Here is a 19,890-nt window from a genome sequence, read left to right as displayed (position 1 = left end):
ATTGTAAAGGTAACAGGAGGGTTACAGTTACATAAATCAGATGAGTACATTTCTTTTAACAGTATCACCTCTTCTAATTTTTTTCTCCTAGTTTTATTTTAGAAAAATTTGTAAATCCTAATCTTTTCTACCATTTGATCTAGTGTTATAGTATCTTAAGTTGCCCGTAAAGTAAAATATTATTTTTATATTATTCTATTTTATTCTATATTATTCTATTATTCTCTTCAAAACCCAAATAATCCTGGCAAGATCATTCTTTCATTTTCCTATGTTGTTACTGTTGTTGTTTTGCAATCCTAATGCATTTAGCTCCTGTCTTAGAATTTACAAAGTTAATATGTCTGATTTTGTGTCAGTCATACTGTAGATAAATTAGGAAATTGAGGAAATGGGATTTGGGAAAGAGTTAGAACAGCAAGGAAGTTTTGTAAGCCATAAGATACACAGAGAGGAGGTGGAGAAACTAGAAATCATGTGACCTGTTAGTGCAACCACTATGGAAAACAGTATGGTAGAATCCTTTAAAAGTTGAAAATAAGCCAGGCACTGGTGGCTCACACTTATAATGCTAGCTACTCAGGAGGCTGAGATCTGAGGGTTGCAGTTCGAAGCCAGCCAGGGCAGAAGAGTCCCCATGAGACTCTTTTTTAAAAAATATTTATTTTTATTTTTTGTTGGTTGTGGGGCCTGAACTCTGGGCTTGGGCACTGTCCTTCAGCTCTTCAGCTCAAGGCTAGCGCTCTACCACTTGAGCCACAGCACCACTTCTGCTTTTTCTGCTTATGTGATGTTAAGGAATCGAACTCAAGGCCTCATGCATGCAAGGTAAGCACTTTACCACTGAGCCACCTTCACAGTCCCGAGACTCTTATCTCTTAATTAACCACTCAAACACTGGAAGTGGAGCTATGGCTCAAAGTGGAGTGCTAACCTTGAGCAAAAAGAGCGCAGGGATGGTGTCCAGGCTCTGAGTTCAAGCCCATGACTGCAAAAGAAAAAGAAAAAAGAAAAAAATAGAATTACCATGTGATCCAGAAATTCCTCTTCTGGGAATATATCCAAAAGAATGAAAAACATGATCTCAAAGAGGTATCTGCCCACCATGTTCATAGCAACTGTATTCCCAATAGCTAAGAGATAGAGGCAATCCAAATGTCTGTCAACAGATGAACAGTTAAACAAAAGGTAGTACATAAATGTAATGGAATATTATTGGGACTTAAACAGAAGGAAATTCTGACATATACTACAACATGGACAAATGCTGAGGACATTATTTGAACTAATATAAGCTAGTCATAGGATCAATATTATATTTTTCACTTGTAGAGTAGTCAAACCCAGAGACACAGAAAGTAGAGTGGTGGTTTCCACAGGCTGTGAGGAGTGGAAAATAGGGAGGTATTGTTTCTTTTGAACTGAGTTTCAGTTTGCAAAAATGCAAAGATTTCTGAAGATAGGTTGCATAGCAATGTGAATATAATGAACACTACTGAATTGTCCACTTAGACATGAATAAAGTAGTATATTTTGTGTCATGAACTTTTCTAACCACAATAAGAAAATTTAAACTTCGAAAAGGAGATGAAGAAGCCAGTATCAACCTGGCCTTAAAGGATGCTGTGCTTCTTGTTCAGAACAAAAGATGTCGATTTTGAAGTACCTGTCCAAAGGGATATCCAGCAGATTCAGGTTGTAACCAGATTGGGGCCAGAGGGGTAGAGGGCTGGCACACACTAGAAGTACTTGACCTTCACAGAGTTGAATGAGCTCACCCATGGAGAACAAGTAAAAATAAAAAAGCTTCCAGCTTCTAGGGGATTGTAGGAGATAAAAACTCTGAGAAGGAGAAGCAGGAGCCCAAAGGGAAAGCTGTTCACACAATGATCGCTTTGAGGGCTTGGAAACAGGCCTTTGGTGACCTTGATAAATTGGCCCTATCAAATCATTCTGACTGAATTTCTCCATCTTATACATTCTGTACATTCACTAGCAGAACAATTTTGAGTGAGTAGCAGAAACCCAGCCTTCATGTGGAAGAGCAGTTTGGGTAGCAAGAAGGACTGACTCTAACCTCTAGATCCTGGAAACAATCGTTGTGTTTTGTTAACACTGACACTATGCCCAACAGAACTGAGGCCACATTTTAGCCTGGCATCTGAGAGTGACACCGCTGATCCGGAAGACTTGGATGTAGAAGATGACCATGAGGAGCCACCTGCCAATCAAACGGTCCGAAGACCTCAGGCCATCATTGAGGATGCTGTGGCCACCTCGGGAGTGAGCACGCTCAGCTCCACTGTATCCCACGATTCCCAGAGTGCTCACCGATCACTCAATGTGCAGCTCGGAAGGATGAAAATTGAAACAAATAGGTAGGTTCAAAGCTGACATCATTTTCTTTTTTCTTTTCTTTTCTTTGTACCAATACTGGAGCGTGAACTCAGTGCTTCATGTTCTTGCTTATGTTTTTTGTGTGTCTTGTTTCTTTGCGCAAGACTAGTGCTCTATCCCTTGAGCCACACCTTCACTTCTGGCTTTTTTTGCGGGTAATTGAAGAGTCTCATATAATTTTCTGCTGTGGCTAGCATCAACCCATGATCCTCAGTCCTCAGCCTCCCAAGTAACAGCAGCTTCTTTTTTCTTACTTCTGTAGAAATGTGTTTGGGGTCTACTTTATATGTCTTATCTACAGAACATGCATATTTTAATGTGTTTGCAAAAATTCCTTATCTTGGACATGTATACCTAATTTAGTGGCTTTCTCATTAGCAAGAGCCCTTGTTTTGTCTTTTTGCCACTCTCTGCTTTTACTAATTCAAGGCTACTTTGGACCATTTCTTTGCTGGCTTATCATTAGGTACACTGAGATCCGCAGAATAACTGTGTTGTAACCTCCTAAACTGTCGTGGAAACACAGACTCAGAGCAGCCTGTTCCTTTGATAGATAGCTAAGAAACAGAACAGAAAGCCTGTGTTCTTGAAAGCCTGTGATTTAAAATGTCAGATCCTTTCTGGAGAGGAGCATCTTAATACTCACAAGGAGAAAGCTAAGCCTGTATTCTAGAGGCTTGAGAAAATGAGAATGGACCACATGGATGACTCTTCTATTTTTAATCTGCTATAAACTCCAGAGGATAATTTGTCTCTGAGCATTGGTTAGCATAGGAACCCATGACCAGGTTACTAAGTGAGCAGTAAATGCTTCCTGTTCTCCACAAACGTTGGCACAGTTCAAGGTCTGAGTCTTTATGATTTATAGCTTCCTGAGCTGGCTACCGTTGACATGTGGGAAACGGACTTTATGGCTCTGCACTTGTGGTAAAAACATTTTTTCTAGTGACTCCATAAAACTGTTCAAATAGGTGAAGATTCTAGTTGTTTATCAGAGTGTAAGCTCTTTGAAGACAGCTTGACTATGAAACTTAGTACAAAGCTCCTCTTTTATTCCTTCTGTTTAAATGTATCAATTTAGGTTGCATGATTTTTTTAAGTGCACACGTCCTTACATTGTATGACTTGCATAGAGCAAACTCTTACAATAAAGAGAAAACTGGCTCTCTGGCTTCCATATCCTTGTCTTATCCTCCAATGGCCAGCTCTTTACCTATCATCTCTACTACTTAATGGAAAAGAATCTAGATCTTTTCTGAATCTTTAACTCTTAAAGCTTCTCATATTTTAACACCCCATCCCCTGTGGTAGGTACTAGCTCATCACTTCAGTTTTTATTCTTGCCTTATCCTTACTGGACCCCTGCTCTGGTCACTGAAGGAGGAAATTTCCCTCCGTAACTTATTATTTTGATCCAGCACTCCCCACCCATGGCTTCTGGTCAGAACTGACAGACAGGAAAGCTAGTTTGTTTACTAAAGAGCTGGTCTGTCTGCTCTGCTGGCCCTGAAACCCTCTGTCTGCACCTCATGGCTATGTCAACAGAACCTGAATACTCTAAATACAGCCTCCTGTGTGTGTTTCTCTCCCTTCTCTCCTTTGCTCATTGGCTTCACCTTGTGCTTGCACCTGTTGCTGCTTCTGTCCCCCAGGTTTCTGGTATCATTGACTTGCAAGATTGCTGTCTCCAACTCCTTTCTTCTTGTCTCATCGTTTATCTTCGGAGGCTCTCTTGGGGCCTGCTGAGATTTTGCTCTCATGAAAATCTTCCCATCTTGGTTGAAAAGACTAAGATTTTTCTTTATCACATTTCTTACATTATATGGCTTTATTACTTTATTACAGCTATATTTGTGTGTGTTTACATGCTTACAATTAGATCTATAAAAGCTACAGGATTATTAGCCTTCTTTGTCTTTTTTGCAGTAGCAACTATCACAGCTCCTCCGACACATCCAGAAAAGTGAGATGAGTATAATATAACTGGTTTAGTACAAGCACTGAACAGCTGAATTTAGACCAGCCTTATCTATATTGGTCCTTGAGCTTTTCTGTTGAATACCATTTGCAATATAAAATTATATGCAGCATTCCTGGGTTGTAATTCAAGTGCTAGAGTACTTACCTAGCATGTATCAGGCACTGGGTTCACTTGTCAGCCATCCTACCACCTCTACACACACAAAGTCTACACTGCAAAATGAATTTGAGAGGAAATGTGTTTAGGAAAGGTTATAGATATCATATTAACAGTCTTAAGCTTAGCCTAACACAACTTACTCTTGTCATCCTAGGTACTCAGCAGGCTAAGATCTAAAGATCAAGGTTCGAAGCCAGCCAGAGTGGGGAAAGTCCATAATAAACTACTCAGAAAAAGCTGAAGTGGTTCTATGGATCAAGTGGTAGAGCACTAGCCGTGAGCACAAAGGGGCTCAGGGACAGCACTCAGGCCCTGAGTTCAAGCCTTCGGACCTGCAAAAAATAAAAAGAGAGAGAGTAAGGCACTAAGTTCAAGCTGCAGTCCTGACACAAACATACACACAAAACTTAAGCTCAGAATGTTGCGAATGATCACTGATAAAGGTAAATAAGGTTTACACAGCTCTTGATGATTAGGTCATCAATAATTCTAAATGGCCGGAAGAAACGAAATGGATTTAGAATATAAGTCTTCCTTCTGTTTAAATATATGCTTGTGTAAAATTCACTTCACACAAGGAGATTTGAGAACATTATTAAAGTATCCATTTAGAAGTATCCATTTGTTATCTAATTTCTAAATCCTGGAATTCCAGAAAAACCCATCAACCTAGCTTTACTCACCTGAGTTAAAACCTTATGGTAGTTTCTTACCATACTTTTCTGGAACAGAGAGGCAGACAATTGCCTTCATTGCTCAGTATTTCCCAAATAACCCATGGTAAAACTAAAACTACTGGACTAAATAAATATACACTTAGGGTGGTCTGAATGGCAAATGAGGAGGCCCATCAATACTCTACCTCTAACGTTAAATTCTGGCTTTTAAAGATAAAAAAAAAAACTTCCTAGCCCAAATAAACATTTTAAATTTTAGGAAATAATTTTGTGTTCTTTGAGAAAATAATAGCAATATGCTATCACTGTTTTCTGCATGTATATTAACCAGGTAGAACATATATATATATGCTAAACAATTCAAACAGAGCTTTCTATCCATTGATAGATTACTGTTATTGTTGGAGGAATCGCCCTCCCACTCTCTACTTCTCCCTCTTGCTTTCAGTTCCTGATGCTTAATCCACTTAATTGTGTGATGAGTTTACTCTGTAGGTGTTGTTACTTACCTGTCTTCTGCAACCCACTGTCTCTGTCTGCCTCTCATTGTTTTTTACCTCAGCCACCCACTCTACTATGATTCCTCTTCTTTCCTGAGAGCCTCAGCTTTATGGGAATGAGGTAGAGCTTGAAGCGCAGGACCACAGCTGGATGAGGCCTGGAAGGACTGATGCTCTAGCAGGGCACAAAGTAGACGCTACTAAAGGCCAGGCTAGTGCTAGGAACTTTACCTCATTTAATGCTCACAGCCGCTCTTTTGGACATTTTCCTTTTGCAATTCCAGAGGCTTGGTTAAGTTGTCTAAGGCTAAGATGGGAAATGCCTGGCAGAGCCAGGACACAGGCCCAGGCCTATCTCATTTGCATCATACCATCTTCAAAGTCTGTCATCCAAAGCCGAAACCGACTTTTGGATGGAACGTAGTCTGGAGTTAAGTCTACCAATAGCCAGGAGATGAAACAAAATCAGCTTTTAAGAACTTTAGGGAGCCGGGCACCTGTAATCCTAGCTACTCAGGAGGCTGAGATCTGAGGATTGCGGTTCAAAGCCAGCCTGGACAGCAAACTCCATGAGACTCTTATCTCCAATAAACTACTAGAAAACTGGAAGTGGCACTGTGGCTTAAGTGGTAGAGCACTCACCTTGAGCTGAAGAGCTGAGGGACAGCACCCAGGCCCAGAGTTCAAGCTCCAGGACCAACAACAACAACAAAAAAGAGAACTTTAGGGGATGCAATTATTAATCTTAGTGAGCTGACTAATCATTATGTGTTTTAAATATTAACATTCTAGGGCTGGGAAGGTGGCTCAGTGGGAGAGTGCTTGTCTTGCATGCCTGAGGCCCTGAGTTCAATTCCTCAGCACCACATAAGCAAAAAGAAAAAAGCTGAAAGTGGCGCTGTGGCTCAAGTGGTAGAGCACTAGCCTTGAGCTGAAGAGCTGAGGGACAGCGCCCAGGCCCAGAGTTCAGGCCCCATGACCAGACCCCCCACCTCAAAAAAAATATTAATGTTCTGAATACAACTTACTCAAGGGATTTTGTTCTTAAAAACATAGAGCATCTCTTTTCTTCATTTGGAGGGCTTTCTCCAAGAGATAGTGTCAGACATAGTAAATAGATGTGTTCTTAGCCCAAGGCAAATCTTCCAGGGGTAAGAGCTATGATATGATATCATAGTTTCTTCTTGCTTCTTTGGTATCTGATGGCAATTCAGAATGGAATGTACAGTAAACACAGTAACACTCACTTCATTACTCCTACCCCTGTCCCAGAAATGGGAAGAACAATGTTAATCACAGTCACAGTTGCAGCAATAGCCATTAACATTTGGTGAAGACTTGTCACCTGCCAGGTGGTCTTCTAGGGACCCATTCCTCAAAGCTGTCATAGCGTCACAAGAGTGGCTACCTTTTTGCGTGGAGTTGATTATTATCTATGTTTGCCATTTTTTCTGATGAGGGGCCGTGCATGTAAAATACTCATCTGTTAATACCGCCTATTTGTCATTTTGACATTTATGAACAATGAAAAAGCAAACAGTAGACAAGTATCTCTGAAGATTTGGGGAGGGCATGTGAAAGGGAGATTTTGAATTCGTGCCTGGAAGCACAATCTGACAGATCTTGCTCCTGGATGGAATTAGAGCAAGTCCAGAGCATCACTGTCTCCTGGGGGCTCACTAGGCACCATCTCCTACCTCACTCCAGAGCTCTGAATTTCTTTAAGAATCCACGGTGTCCATGCTTATAGCTTGGGAAGCTCATGCTAGATCATTGATGCCTTCAGCTTTATTATCTCATCAACCAATACAATTTTCTTCTGCAGATTACTGGAAGAATTAGTTCGGAAAGAGAAAGAATTACAAGCACTCCTTCATCAAGCTATTGAAGAAAAAAACCAAGAAATTAGACACTTGAAACTTAAATCTCAACCAATAGGTAAGTAGGTGGGAATTTCAAAATAAATTTGGTTGACCAAGGTTGCCATGGGAAGCTGAGAAGCAGCAACAGGCAGTTTTATGTTATGGCGTTTAACTAGCATCTCTCCTTTGTGCCACAATGAGAAGCACAAACTATCATTTCTTCTAAGCACAGTGGAAAGTATGGTTCAGCTGGGCACAGGGGCTCAAGCCTGAAATCCTAACTGGGAGGCAAAGAGCAGAGGATTCTGGTTCAAGGCTTTCCCTGGCTTAAAAGTTTGAGACTGAACTCAACCAACAGTTGGGAGCAGTGGCCCTCACCTGTCATCCCAGAGACAAGGGAACCACAGAGAGGTAGATTACAGTCCCACCTGAGGAAAAATTGTGACTTATCTTGAAAATAAACAGTATGTTAGGGATGGCAGAGTGCTCAAATGGTAGAGTACCTGCTTACCAAGCACAAAATCCTGAGTTCAAACCTCTTTACTGCCAAAAGGAAAAAAAACAATGTATGACTCATAAGATCACCTTCCCTGAGGCTATATATTGTAGAGATAAAGAAAGCTTTCCACTGATGTAGTGATTTGTTAAAGATTGTGTATTAGCATATAATAGTTGTACAAAGGGTATTTTGTTGTGACTTTCCTAGAAATGCATACAGTGTACCCTGATCAAACTCATCCCTTCAGTTCTTTCCCCTATTTCCTTCCCTCTTCTTAAAACAATTCCAGCTTGGTACATGTGGCTCATGCCTGTAATCCTAGCTACTCAGAAGGCTGAGATCGGCGGATCACAGTTCAAAGCCAGCACAGGCAGAAAAGTTTCTGTGAGCCTCTTACCGCCAATTAAACACTCAAAAACTGAAAGTAGCACTGTGGCTCAACTGGTAGAGCAGCAGTCTTGAGCACAAAGAGGTTCAAGGACAACACCCAAGCCCTGAGTTCAGGCCCCACAACTGACAAATAAATAATAATTTCAACGGGTTTCGTTGTTCTAGTTTTGTACATGCATATAGAGTACATAGTCACCCCCTAGTCACCTCCCACTGATATGATCAGTGTTTATTTCTCTTCAGAGTTGTCAGTGAGACAATACTATTTTTGTTATTTTGCATTTGTATTCAGTGAAATACAGCTTTTTTCTTTATGTGTTGAAGAGGCTTAAATAGCATAAAGATACAGTAATAAGAAGTGATAGGTTCAAACTCTGAAGAAAAATATATAAGAAATTGGAGGTACAAATTAATGTTTTATGTTTTATTATCTCTTAGTAGTTGTACAAAGGGGGTTTCGATTCAACATAACATTTATGAGTACCATGCTTCTTGATCAGTGCCACCCTTTCATCTTTTCCCCCATCTCTCCCAACTAAAAAGTACTCTTTAGAGGATTTTAATTAGCCCATTTAGAAGAAAATATAATTCATGGTTATTTGTTCAGATGATGGTTCTTCTATGTTAATATACATAGTGATAAAAGAGATTATAACGTTACAGTTCTCTGATAATTGTGTAGATCATCTTTGTTGCATGAAATGAATAGTACTGATAAACTTTGATATAGAGTTTATTCTAAGAAACTATAGAATTTATATGAAACCATAAATTTGGAGTACTGTTACATTAGTGCTTCTGACTCCCAATTTACTACCAGATTAACTAGTCTGAGTTTAGTTTATAAAATTATCGTTAGTTCTACTAATCTCCATTGTTTCTATTAACTATTCTCCGACAGTGCAAAATCAAATTGTGCATAAATCTCTGTGGGCTGTGAGAATCTCTGATAGCCTCTCTCAGATGAAGCAAAGAATACCTATCTCTCCCTAATTTGATTCTAGATATTCCTGGATTACCTGCATGTCACCTAAATTCTCCTGGCACCACCACTGAAGATTCTGAACTTACTGCTTGGCTCAGAGAAAATGGAGCTGATGAAGATACTATTAGTCGGGTAAAGAAAACTGTGATTCTGTGTTCTTCGGCTTTCCTTCATAGTATCACGTGCCTTTTCTAAGCCAAACACCCTTCAAGCACAGAGAGCATATGGGTGAACAGTCAGAGGCAGCCTGCCCTGGCTATGGCTTTGTAGGGCAAGCAGATGATAATTCAGATAGTTCCACAGATTAAAAAATGTGGGGCTGAGTGTGATGACGCACACTTGTAATCCCAGCTATTGTGAAGGTGGAGGTACAGGGATCACAGTTCAAGGCCAGCCTGGGCAAAAGTGTAAGACCTTACCTGAGGAAAACAAGGAAAAAGAAAAGGAAAAGAAAAACATAAAAAAGCGAAGGGCTTGGGAGGATGGTTTAATTCATAGAGCCCGTGTGTAGCAAACACAAGGCCTCAAATTCAATCCCAATACCATGAAACAGATATCAGTATACATTGGAAAATTCTATGCAGAAAAGGGTTTGGGAGTTCTTGGGGAGAGGGAGCAGGTTGGGAAGTCTTGCAGGAAGAGGGTGGCTGAGTCTAAGAGAATGTAAAGGAATAAAGGAGGGCAGATGTATGTATCGGGTTTTGCTGGAAGGAGGAGTAAGGAAGGTGCAGAATATGAAAGGCAAGTAAGCAGCGAAAAGCATTGTTGTCCACACCCTTTAAGGATGGTAATGTTTTTGAACTGAAAATAAGGCTAGCCTCTAACTCAGAATCCTCCTGCCTCAGTATCTTATATGCTGGGATTACAGGAATGACCCACCATACCTGGCCTAACAAACAGCCTCGTTTGTGGACAAGCTCTGAGGTAGAATGATATTCACTTCAGAATGACACAAAACCACAGAAAATTATCTAGAATGGCATAAGACCATTATAAATCATGTCAAAGTAATCTACACTCTGAGTGCTTATTGTATTTCAGTCTATGTGCCTTGTAAACAGCTTTGCTTAATTGCATCTTACTTACATCTTTGCTAAATTACATCTTCAGCTACTTGCTCCATCTGTGCTGGCTATATAATTTTTCTAAATGATTTTACCACTTTATCCTTAGAGCCCTCATTTGTCAAAGGGGCATAAAAATGCACCCACTGCAAAGGTTGTGGAGGAGGATCATCTGTACTAATTATGTGAATGGAAATGGGAGGTAGTAAACACTGGAAAGATATTATTGGAAGAGGCAGAGTCCATCTTGCCTGTGAAACCTTCAAACATATGAAATACCAAATATCTTTCTTAGAAAGCAAACTACAAGGTAGTAGTAAATCTTATCTTCAGTATATACAATAGCACATATATGTCCAGCTTAGAAAATCTTAAGGCTATGGCTCAATTTAAATAGTTCAAGACAACTAGGCAACAATATGTATCAACCGTGACCATAGACTATATTGAAGCCAAAAAGTAATTTTTTATTAAAAAAAAACTAAAAAGTTCTCTTGGTCACGAGTGTGGCTCACGCCTGTAATTCTAGCTACTCAGGAGGCTGAGATATGAGGATCACAATGTAAAGCCAGGCCTAGAAAAGAAAGTCTGTGAAACTCTTTATCTCCAATTAACCACCAAAAGGTTGGAAGCAAGGCTGTGGCTAAAGAGGTAGAGCACAAGCCTTGAGCAAAAATGCTCAATGACAATACCCAGGTCTTGAGTTCAAGCCCCAGGACTGGCACCAAAACAAACAAAAAACAAATTAAAAGCTTTTCATATTCAGGACTCTGATATTGCAGTGAATAATAGACAAGTCTCTTTTATTAGCTGTGAAAAAACAATAACTTTCCAGAGACATTTTTTTGTCCACTTGGGGAAAAATAAAAGCTTTCAAGAACCAAATTATGAGCAGCAGATATAATTACTAGTGAGTTGGAACTGTTCATTAGAAGCCTCTTCAGCAGTTCTAAGTCATGTGTAATCTTTATGCATTGAGAAGTCCCATGGGTTCATTTTAATTATTTTGTTAAGTCAAATAATAGGGAAGTTTTCCTCAAACAATTCCAGTAGAGTATGTATTAGTGGATTTCCTTTTAGATTCGCTTGTATTTATTACCAGTGTCTGAGTTTTGGATGGAGTTTATTACTGAAAACATCTGAACTTCATTTTACTTTCTCTACAGTTTTTGGCCGAGGATTATACACTAGAGGATGTTCTCTACTATGTGACACGTGATGACTTAAAATGCCTGAGACTAAGGTGCCGTTTTTGTCTTAAAGTTGCCCTGATGGGAAGAGTCCTGAGCTGAGTGCTCAGGGCCTGGGCTTCTAATGAGCTCTGCCAGCTCAGGCAGTGCTAGTGCTCTCTGGTTTGTAGCTGTGTGGAATTAGTTGGGCCTGGCTATTTGGGGATACTCTAGCAACTAGTACATTTATACTACTAGGTAAAAATCAACTAAAAGATTTTGCTAACTTAACTACTACATAGACTAAAACCACACAGATAGTATTCTAAAGCTGTTATATGCACATGCTCTAATTTAGTTCACGATTATCTCATGCATCTAGAAATATTGGATGAGGTGTTGAGTCACCCTCCAAAAAACTTGGTATAATCAGATGTGAATTCTTTTTTTTACATTCTTCTCTACAAGGCCAGGTGTCTCCATAATTCACACCCACCTCTCTAAAGACATATTTCAGAAATGAGACAATCTAAAATGTAATTTGGGGGCCTAGAAACTTGTAGGAATGATCAAGGGATGAGGAGAAAATATATACAAAACTGATACATAATGACTGATAGGCCTTTGGGATCTTTTTGTTTTAACCAAAGCAGCTGAAAGCTGAGAAGTCTCTTTTATATGTCAAGGGCAGTGTCTCTAGGGAGAATGAGTTTTCTTCACCTTGTTCTTGTATCTTTATACAGGGGAGGAATGCTGTGTACCTTATGGAAGGCCATCATTTACTTTCGAGACAAACACACTTGACTCTCACTCAATTTAATCTTCGTTGGAGATTCTGAAAGTGAATACAGAACTGGTGTTGGGGTAGGAAGAATCGAAGTGAGAGGAGAAAGAAGCTGCACTTTAAAATCAGTATTTGTTTACACATGTTAAACAACAACAACCAGAGAAACATCCTGAAATTTTCTGCTTCTGCTTCTACAATTCTTAAGAACTTTTTTTTTTTTTGTGGATTGTGGGGCCTGAACTTGGCCTGGGTGCTGTCCCTGAGCTCTTCCGCTCAAAGCTTAGCACTCTACCACTTTGAGCCACAGCTGCACTTCAGGTTTTCTGATGGTTCATTGGAGATCAGAGTCTCACAGACGTTCCTGCCCAGACTGGCTTTGAACCACAATCCTCATATCTCAGCCACCTGAGTAGCCAGGATTACAGGCATGAGCCACCAGCACCTAGCTTCTTAAGGACTCTTCATAAAGACTTTCAAACAATAATCTTAATGAGAATTCTAATGTGGAGGATTATTTTTCAACTTAAACCCTTTTATGGAGATTTTTTTTAAGCCAGCAGCTATTCTATTTCAGCCAGAAGTTTATCTCACAGGAAATGGATGGAACATTTCATGTGATTGGGTAGACCACTGGAGCGAAACCAAAATGTGACCACACCTTAGGATTAGATGTGTTTGTAAGAACTCGAGTAGAAGTGTATAATTCAATCACTGTATAAAGTTTGATTTTTTTTAAAAGCGGGCAGAACCTGAGAGCAATGTACTATCTGTACTATCTGTACTAATTGTAATAGTGACTAGATTTTGTAACCTAAGTTTCTGGCCTTCAGTGCATTTGTTTGAGTCATTTGTGTACTACTGACCTGCACCAGTTGCATCTGCCTGGATCATAAAAATGTTAGCTTGTTCTAAAGCTATCCATTGTACTATATTTACTCTATAATAAAGGAAACAACAAAATAATAATAAAAAGATGTCAATGTACCATTTTCATAAATTTCAAAGAATTTTTATTTTGTCCTGATGATCAACATAAATGATGGTTAAAATTTCTACTCATTTCTTCAGAAGGATAACTGATGTCCAAATTGTTTCTCTGGAGTATCAGAGTGGTTAAAAAACAAAGCATGGGAAAAAAATGAGGATAAAGGAAAGTTGGTGTGCTTTTCTCAAGGCTCCAACTTATCTTGGACTATTATGTAGCTTAAGAAGTCCACAGAGAACATCTTGATAGAGAGAACTGTATTTTCTTTCTGCCTCTTTCATGTGGTTCTCATATTTGGGGGATATTCTTTGATTTTTGAGCTGAGGGTTATATTTTTATGAGTCTGCCCATGTTAATGGGTTGACATCAGAAGTTCTAGATGGATGGATGAAATAAACACATTTACCTTCAGAGGACAGACATAACTTACAACTGCTTGTGTATCATGACTTGATTCAGACAAAACCATCTTTGATAAAAGAGGAGTCAGCTTTGTTTCTTTGTGAAAAATCAAGGAACAATATAATTTGTATTGCATTTGGAGTATCCCATATAGTGTCATGAATGCTTTCATTTGACACTTAGAAAAGCAACATAAGTATTCCTATTTTTTAAATAAATATCGACCTTGAAGCATAGTGGTGCCTTGCACACCTGTGGACATTTTTTTTTTGGGGGGGGGTCCGGTTGTGGGGCCTGAACTCTGGGCCTGCGCGCTGTCCCTCAGCTCTTCAGCTCAAGGCTAGTGCTCTACCACTTGAGCCACAGCGCCACTTCCGGCTTTTTTCTTTTTGCTTATGTGGTGCTGAGGAATTGAACCCAGGGCCTCAGGCATGCAAGGCAAGCGCTCTACCACTGAGCCACCTTCCCAGCCCATGAGCCACCTTCCCAGCCTACCTGTGGACATTTTAAAGGAAGTGACAATGTCATCTGACTCCAGGTTCCCTTGTTACCAAGACACAGTTCATCTGACCAGTCCTAATGTTTAAGGACTTCTTTTAGACTATATGTACACAGGGCTAAGCTACCCATTTTTAACTAGCTATCTGGTCTTGGCATCTTCTCAGTGGGTGGATATTCTCTATGCCCCCATGATTCATACTCTGTTCCCACGCAGCATCATTAGGCTTTTGTCAACACATTGTGTCTTGAGGACACAGAAGTAGTTCCATGTGGACTGAGGTTCATGAAAGGTTTGTACTGGGAAGGCCTTTACCATCAACTGAGGTCAAGCATTCTTACTTAGCCTGGCTTCCTGTTAAAATGACCCAGATGCTTGTCAAAGAAGTTGGTGCCAGCTGGGCTGAGGATGACACTCAAGTGGCAGAGCAAATGCCTAGCACTTATGAGGCCTTGCTCTCCAACTCTAGCACCACCTCAGAAAAAAATGTTTTTATTGGTCTAGAATAGGACCTAACACAATCCAAGCCCACCTCCTAATCCAATCCCATGTCCTACGAAACTCCCTTTCTACATGGGGAATAAAGAGATTGTTACAGTCACTGGCTGTTAGAGTGTGGTGGACACTGTAAGAATAAGTCCCAGGTTTTCCTTTGGTCTGTCCAAATCCAAGAACATGAGAGGAAACTGCAACCTATTCCTTAAGAGGTTTAAGTATATTCTCCCATCTGAAGTCTAGTATGACTAAAATGGGCCTGTAGCTGATACTGTTAATATGAACAAATACACAAATTCAAGCAATCAATAATGGATTCAATTCAAAGTTCTAGGGGAAAAAAGCATGCATTACATACATATTGAATAGTACATACTTACTGGATATATGAACAAGACACAGTTTTTGTCCCCCAAGTTCATGATTATTTATAGCTTTGTTTTTTTAAAGAAATGCGACGAGCCCAAACTTTTATGACTTTTGGTGAACGAGACGTAGGACGATCAATTTGATATGATATGATGTCAAGGGAAGAATTGGTCTGAGTTAGAGTCCTCTGGATGCAGAGACATTTAAGAGGTTTTAAAGCGGGTCAGGAAGGGAGAGGCTCAGCTTCTCCCCTGGGAAGGGGAGATCTGACAACTTTTTGAGATGGATGCAGCAGCTTGAGGCAGATGGCTTCTGTGTTCCACGTACAAGTTGAAGTACACAGTGATGGTGTTTGACATTTACCAGATGTCATCCATTTCTGCATAGTCACTAACAGCCCACCCCACTGCAGACAGTGCATTAGGCTTAAAACGAATAATCTGTCCAGGGCCTAAGTGTGGGATCTTGGTGTGCTCCCTATTGTATTTAGTTTTGTTTAATTTGGGACAGACTGAGACATATAGGAATATAGATAAGCATCCACCAAAACAAGTAAAACAAAAAACCCCATAAATGTCAACCTTTATTTTATTTGACCTTTATTTTCTTGGTCAAAAAGGGAGACCCTCACTATTCATTTCATAGGTAATTAAGCAGAAAGTTGAAAACAAATCACTTTCCTTTTCCAGGGGGTCTGCCACATAGTTCAACTCCAAATTCAGCTCAGAGAATGTGATATTCAAAGAGCCTCATCCTAGTTACAGCCGAAAACTGAGATCTGAGGATCTCAGTTAAAAGCCAGTCTAGGCAGATAAACGTTAAAGACATCTTAGCTCCAATCCACTAAGAAAAAGTCAGAAATGGGGCTGTGGCTCAAGTGGTGGAACACTATAGCCTTGAGCAAAAAAAAAAAAAGCTCAGGCCCTGAGTTCAAGCCCAGTACTGGTGCACACACAAGTGCCTGAAGTTTAATATAGTAGGTTAAATGTGTGTGTGTGTGTGTGTTGGGTTTTACAAGTTCCTTTGCCTACTAGGTGTTTTATTGTTTTTGGCTGCAGGTCTAGTAAGACTGATTAGCTTATTAGTAACTGGTAAGCGATGGGGAGAAGTCGCGCGGGGCTCTAACCCTCGTGGCTGTCCCCCCCCCCCCCTTTCCCTGCGGGGCTGCAAGCGTTCTGAGCGGGAGCGCGGGCTGTGTTCATCCAGCGGGGGGGGGGGGGGGGGTGCATTTCTGTGCAATCAGCCCGAACTGGACGCTGCAGGAGTTCAGGTTCCCGATGTTTCCATTTCATGTAGGGTTACTTTTCTTCTTCTTCAGCATCTCGTTATCATTCGCAGGCCTGTGAGGACAGAGTATTCGTTGCTCCTCCGCCAGTGTGTCTTTAAAACACACACACACTCTCTCTGTTCTTCTTCTGGTCTCACCGCGCGAGCCAGCGATCCCAAGGTAGTTCACCGAGGGGAAACCCAGGATCCGGACGTCCACCGCAGCCCGCCCGGCTCCTCTCGCTTGCGTGCCTGCGGCGCGCCGGGCCGACGGGCCGGCGGCGGGCGCGGGCGGAGGCCCCGGCGTGGAACCGCGCCGCGTACTCGGGCTCCGGGCCACCGCCAACTCCAGTTCCCGCGAAGCCCACACTGAGCGGGTTCAAGGAGCGCGTCTCGGGGCTCAGCACCTGGGCTGCTCCTCCGTCTTCTCCGCCGGTCGGGCAGCGCCTCGCGGACGCCGTCGGAAGACCTTCCGCCGCGGGTGGGCAGCGGCGGCCGGCAGCCTGCGGGCCGGGGCGGCCGGGCTCGGCGGGCCATTTCTGCAGCCCACACTCGGCCGCGTCGGTTCGAGCGGCTGCGACGCCGCACCTGCCCGCCAGAGGGCGCCGCGGGCCCGAGCCGCCGCCGCCGCCGCCGCCGCCGCCGCGGGCCGTCGCTCGCTGCCCCCGCCCTCCGCCCGCCTCTGACGGCGCTCACCTGTGTGGCCGCGGGCCCGGGAGGCGGGGGCCCGGCGGGAGCGCAGCCGGGGAAGAGGGCGGAGCGGCTTCGCCGGGCGCGTCATCGGAGCACCATGGCGGAGCTGGGAGCTGGCGGCGACGGCCACTGGGGCGGCGATGGCGCTGCGCAGAGCGAAACAGGTGACTGCGCGGCCGGGCCGCGTCAGGGGGATCCCGGGGCGCGGGAAGGGGGTCCGGGGGGCTTACCGGGGTGGGTGGGGGCGGCGCCGGCGACCCCCGCCCGGGCCGCGGCCCGCCGGGAACGGCCGGCTCTCCGCGCGCGCGGTCCCCGCCCTCGCGGCCCGGGCTCCCGGCGCCCCGTCACCCGACTTCCCGCAACAGGTGGAGGCGCGCGCGGGGCGGACGGGGTCGCGCCGCCCGCCGGGCTCCAACTTCAACTTCACTGCGTGCGGACCTCGAGTCCCCGTCCTCCGTCCCCCAGCCTCCCGGAGCAGAAACCGCCGCGGGGAAGCCCTCGGTCCCGTGCGGCCGGCGGGCCCGGGGCGCCGCTTCGGGGCGCCCCAGGTGCCGCGGCCCTCGGCGGCCCCGCGCCCGGGTGGGCGCCGGCCGGGCCCTGCGCGGAAGAGCGGCCCCGAGGCGCGAGCTCCCCGGCCGGCACTGGGGGAGGAGGCTCCGATCCCCACCCGTAGACAGGCGCGCCCCGAAGCCTGGCGGGGGCCTCGGTTCACGGCCCGGGCGTTGGGCGCCCCCCCTCCGCCGCCCGCACCGGTCTGGGGCGCTCGCCGGGGCCGGGGTTAGCGCGTTCCCCACCCGCACCCAGCGCTCCGCGGTACCCAGCCGGTGGTCTCTCCCTCTGCAGCTTCCCCGCCCGCTTCTGTGTGTGTGTTACGGATTTATTTACCCCTGGCTGGGGAGCAGGTTCCGTCCCTTATTATAAAGAAAATTGAAGTGGGTGCCCCGGGTGCCAGCTGTGCCCGCGTCTCCGGGCTCGCCGCTGGAAGCAGTTGTGTCCTCCCCGCCCTCCGAGGTCCTGATCTCCTTGGAGTGTTTATCTTTCCTGGGTCGGGTCCGAGAGCTTAGCCGCACCGTGTTGGCCACATTTGCGTTTGCAGTTGCTTGCGAGACGCGAGGCGGCGCCTGAAGTCTTAATGATTTTACACCTTCAGCCAGAACACCCGAGGTAAAGACGGACCAGGTGCTTTCAGGTCGGGCGACTTCCTGGAAGGTGTCTGGTTGGTTTTGTCTTAAGGTGCTGGAAGTTTGGTGCATCATTGTTTTGGTTTGGGTGGAGAATAGGTGATGCCTGAGTAATGGCCTTGGGGAACTTGATGGGCTAGGTGCTGGAACCAGGCTCCCCAAGAGAGGGCAGCAGGAAGGCCGCATGCGCAGTGCTACAAAAGAGGTCAGGGCAGTGAACAGAATTGTGGTAGTGACTTACTCAGCAGCAGTTCGAGCTTCATAAAAAGTAAAATTTTAGAGTCTGCGTTGGAACAGCTTGCTTAGATGCAAGCCAAGTTCTGTGGTACTGCAGTGGATGCTGTAGTTGTGCCTGAATACAATAGTACCTAGTCTATTCAATGCCTCACTAGACTGTAGAAGATACCGTAGTATGAGCATGTTAGGGAATGATCTGGCCTTGCTTCAAATACACATCAACCATGTGTCCATGAACTTTTTTTTTTTTTTTTTGCCAGTCCTGGAGCTTGAACTCAGGGTCCAGGTGCTATCCCTGGGCTTCTTTTGCTCAAGGCTAGTGCTCTACCACTTGAGCCACAGCCCCACTTGCGGTAATTGGAGGTAGTCTCAAGGACTTTCCTGCCTGGGCTGGTTTCGAACCACAATCCTCAGATCTGAATAGCTATGATTACAGGCATGAGCCTCAGGCATCTGGCTAGCTGTCATCTTTTATAGAACAGTTCTTTCATACTTCTGACTAGAAACTTCAAGTACCAAAGGACATATTTTTGTATGTGGTCTGAGACATATATGGTCTTCTGAATGCTTTCATTTGATAATTTAAGAACATTATTCTGGTTCTACACTTTTTTTCCTGTTTTTAGTCCTGGGTTACTACTAGTGCTTTCAGTACTGAGAAGCAGCAGTGTCAGTGATTGCCCAAGAAAGAAAATGTAGAAATTGTTTGTTTTTGTTTGTTTTCTTTTTTTTAATGTAGGCAGTGGTATGTTGAGAGGACAGGTGGGATTTGCTTGAATTTTAATGACTTTAGTTTGTCTGTCTATTTAAAACATGAACTATATTGGAACATATAAGTTCCAGTTTGTTCTGGTATAATTCCAGTTGTGTACATCTAAATATGCAGATCATTATGCTTTTTAATGATTACTCGTCCAATTTGTTTTTCAGGGGACTGGCTCAGAGATCTCAATCATTTATTACTGTCAAGAAGGGAGTTGCCATCTTAAATGGCATTTTATCTTATTTCTTTATGATTTCATTGTTACGAAGTGTTGTTGCCCCCACTCTGTTTGTATCAGTACTGGGGCTTGAACTCAGGTCCTTGCACCCTTACTTGACAGTTTTGTTCAAACTAATTGAGCCAAACCTCCAGTTCTGGCTTTTTGCTGGTTAATTAGAAATAAGAATCTCAGACTTTTCCTGCTCAGGCTGGCTTTGAACCACCTTCCTTAGATCTCAGGCTCCTTGAGTAGCTAGAATTACAGGCATGAGCCACCAGTGCCTGGCTGTTGTTGTCTAGTAAATGACTTT

The 19,890-nt window shown here is 43.4% G+C and overlaps 2 protein-coding genes across 3 annotated transcripts in view; both read left to right on the top strand.

Annotated features, from left to right (window-relative positions):
* Map3k5 (mitogen-activated protein kinase kinase kinase 5) overlaps nucleotides 1-12,684 on the top strand; it is a 181,772-nt gene extending 169,088 nt beyond the window's left edge. Inside the window, exons 26-30 of the mRNA XM_042701048.1 lie at nucleotides 2,135-2,378; nucleotides 7,540-7,652; nucleotides 9,470-9,582; nucleotides 11,681-11,757; nucleotides 12,427-12,684. Of these exons, the coding sequence (XP_042556982.1) occupies nucleotides 2,135-2,378; nucleotides 7,540-7,652; nucleotides 9,470-9,582; nucleotides 11,681-11,757; nucleotides 12,427-12,487 (608 nt within the window). The 3' untranslated portion in view covers nucleotides 12,488-12,684. The remainder of the gene's footprint in view (nucleotides 1-2,134; nucleotides 2,379-7,539; nucleotides 7,653-9,469; nucleotides 9,583-11,680; nucleotides 11,758-12,426) is intronic.
* A 4,564-nt stretch (nucleotides 12,685-17,248) lies between these two features.
* Map7 (microtubule associated protein 7) overlaps nucleotides 17,249-19,890 on the top strand; it is a 151,538-nt gene continuing 148,896 nt past the window's right edge. Inside the window, exon 1 of one of the 2 annotated variants that reach the window (XM_042694283.1) lies at nucleotides 17,249-17,343. In XM_042694283.1, the coding sequence (XP_042550217.1) occupies nucleotides 17,277-17,343 (67 nt within the window). In that variant the 5' untranslated portion in view covers nucleotides 17,249-17,276. The remainder of the gene's footprint in view (nucleotides 17,344-19,890) is intronic. The other variant, XM_042692958.1, reaches the window with a different exon arrangement.

Source organism: Dipodomys spectabilis, unplaced genomic scaffold (assembly GCF_019054845.1).
Source record: "Dipodomys spectabilis isolate Male_0828 unplaced genomic scaffold, ASM1905484v1 ptg000001l, whole genome shotgun sequence".
NCBI lineage: Eukaryota > Metazoa > Chordata > Mammalia > Rodentia > Heteromyidae > Dipodomys > Dipodomys spectabilis.
The sequence above is the reverse complement of the archived record's forward strand: the minus strand, read 5'-3'. Positions and strand labels throughout refer to the sequence as shown.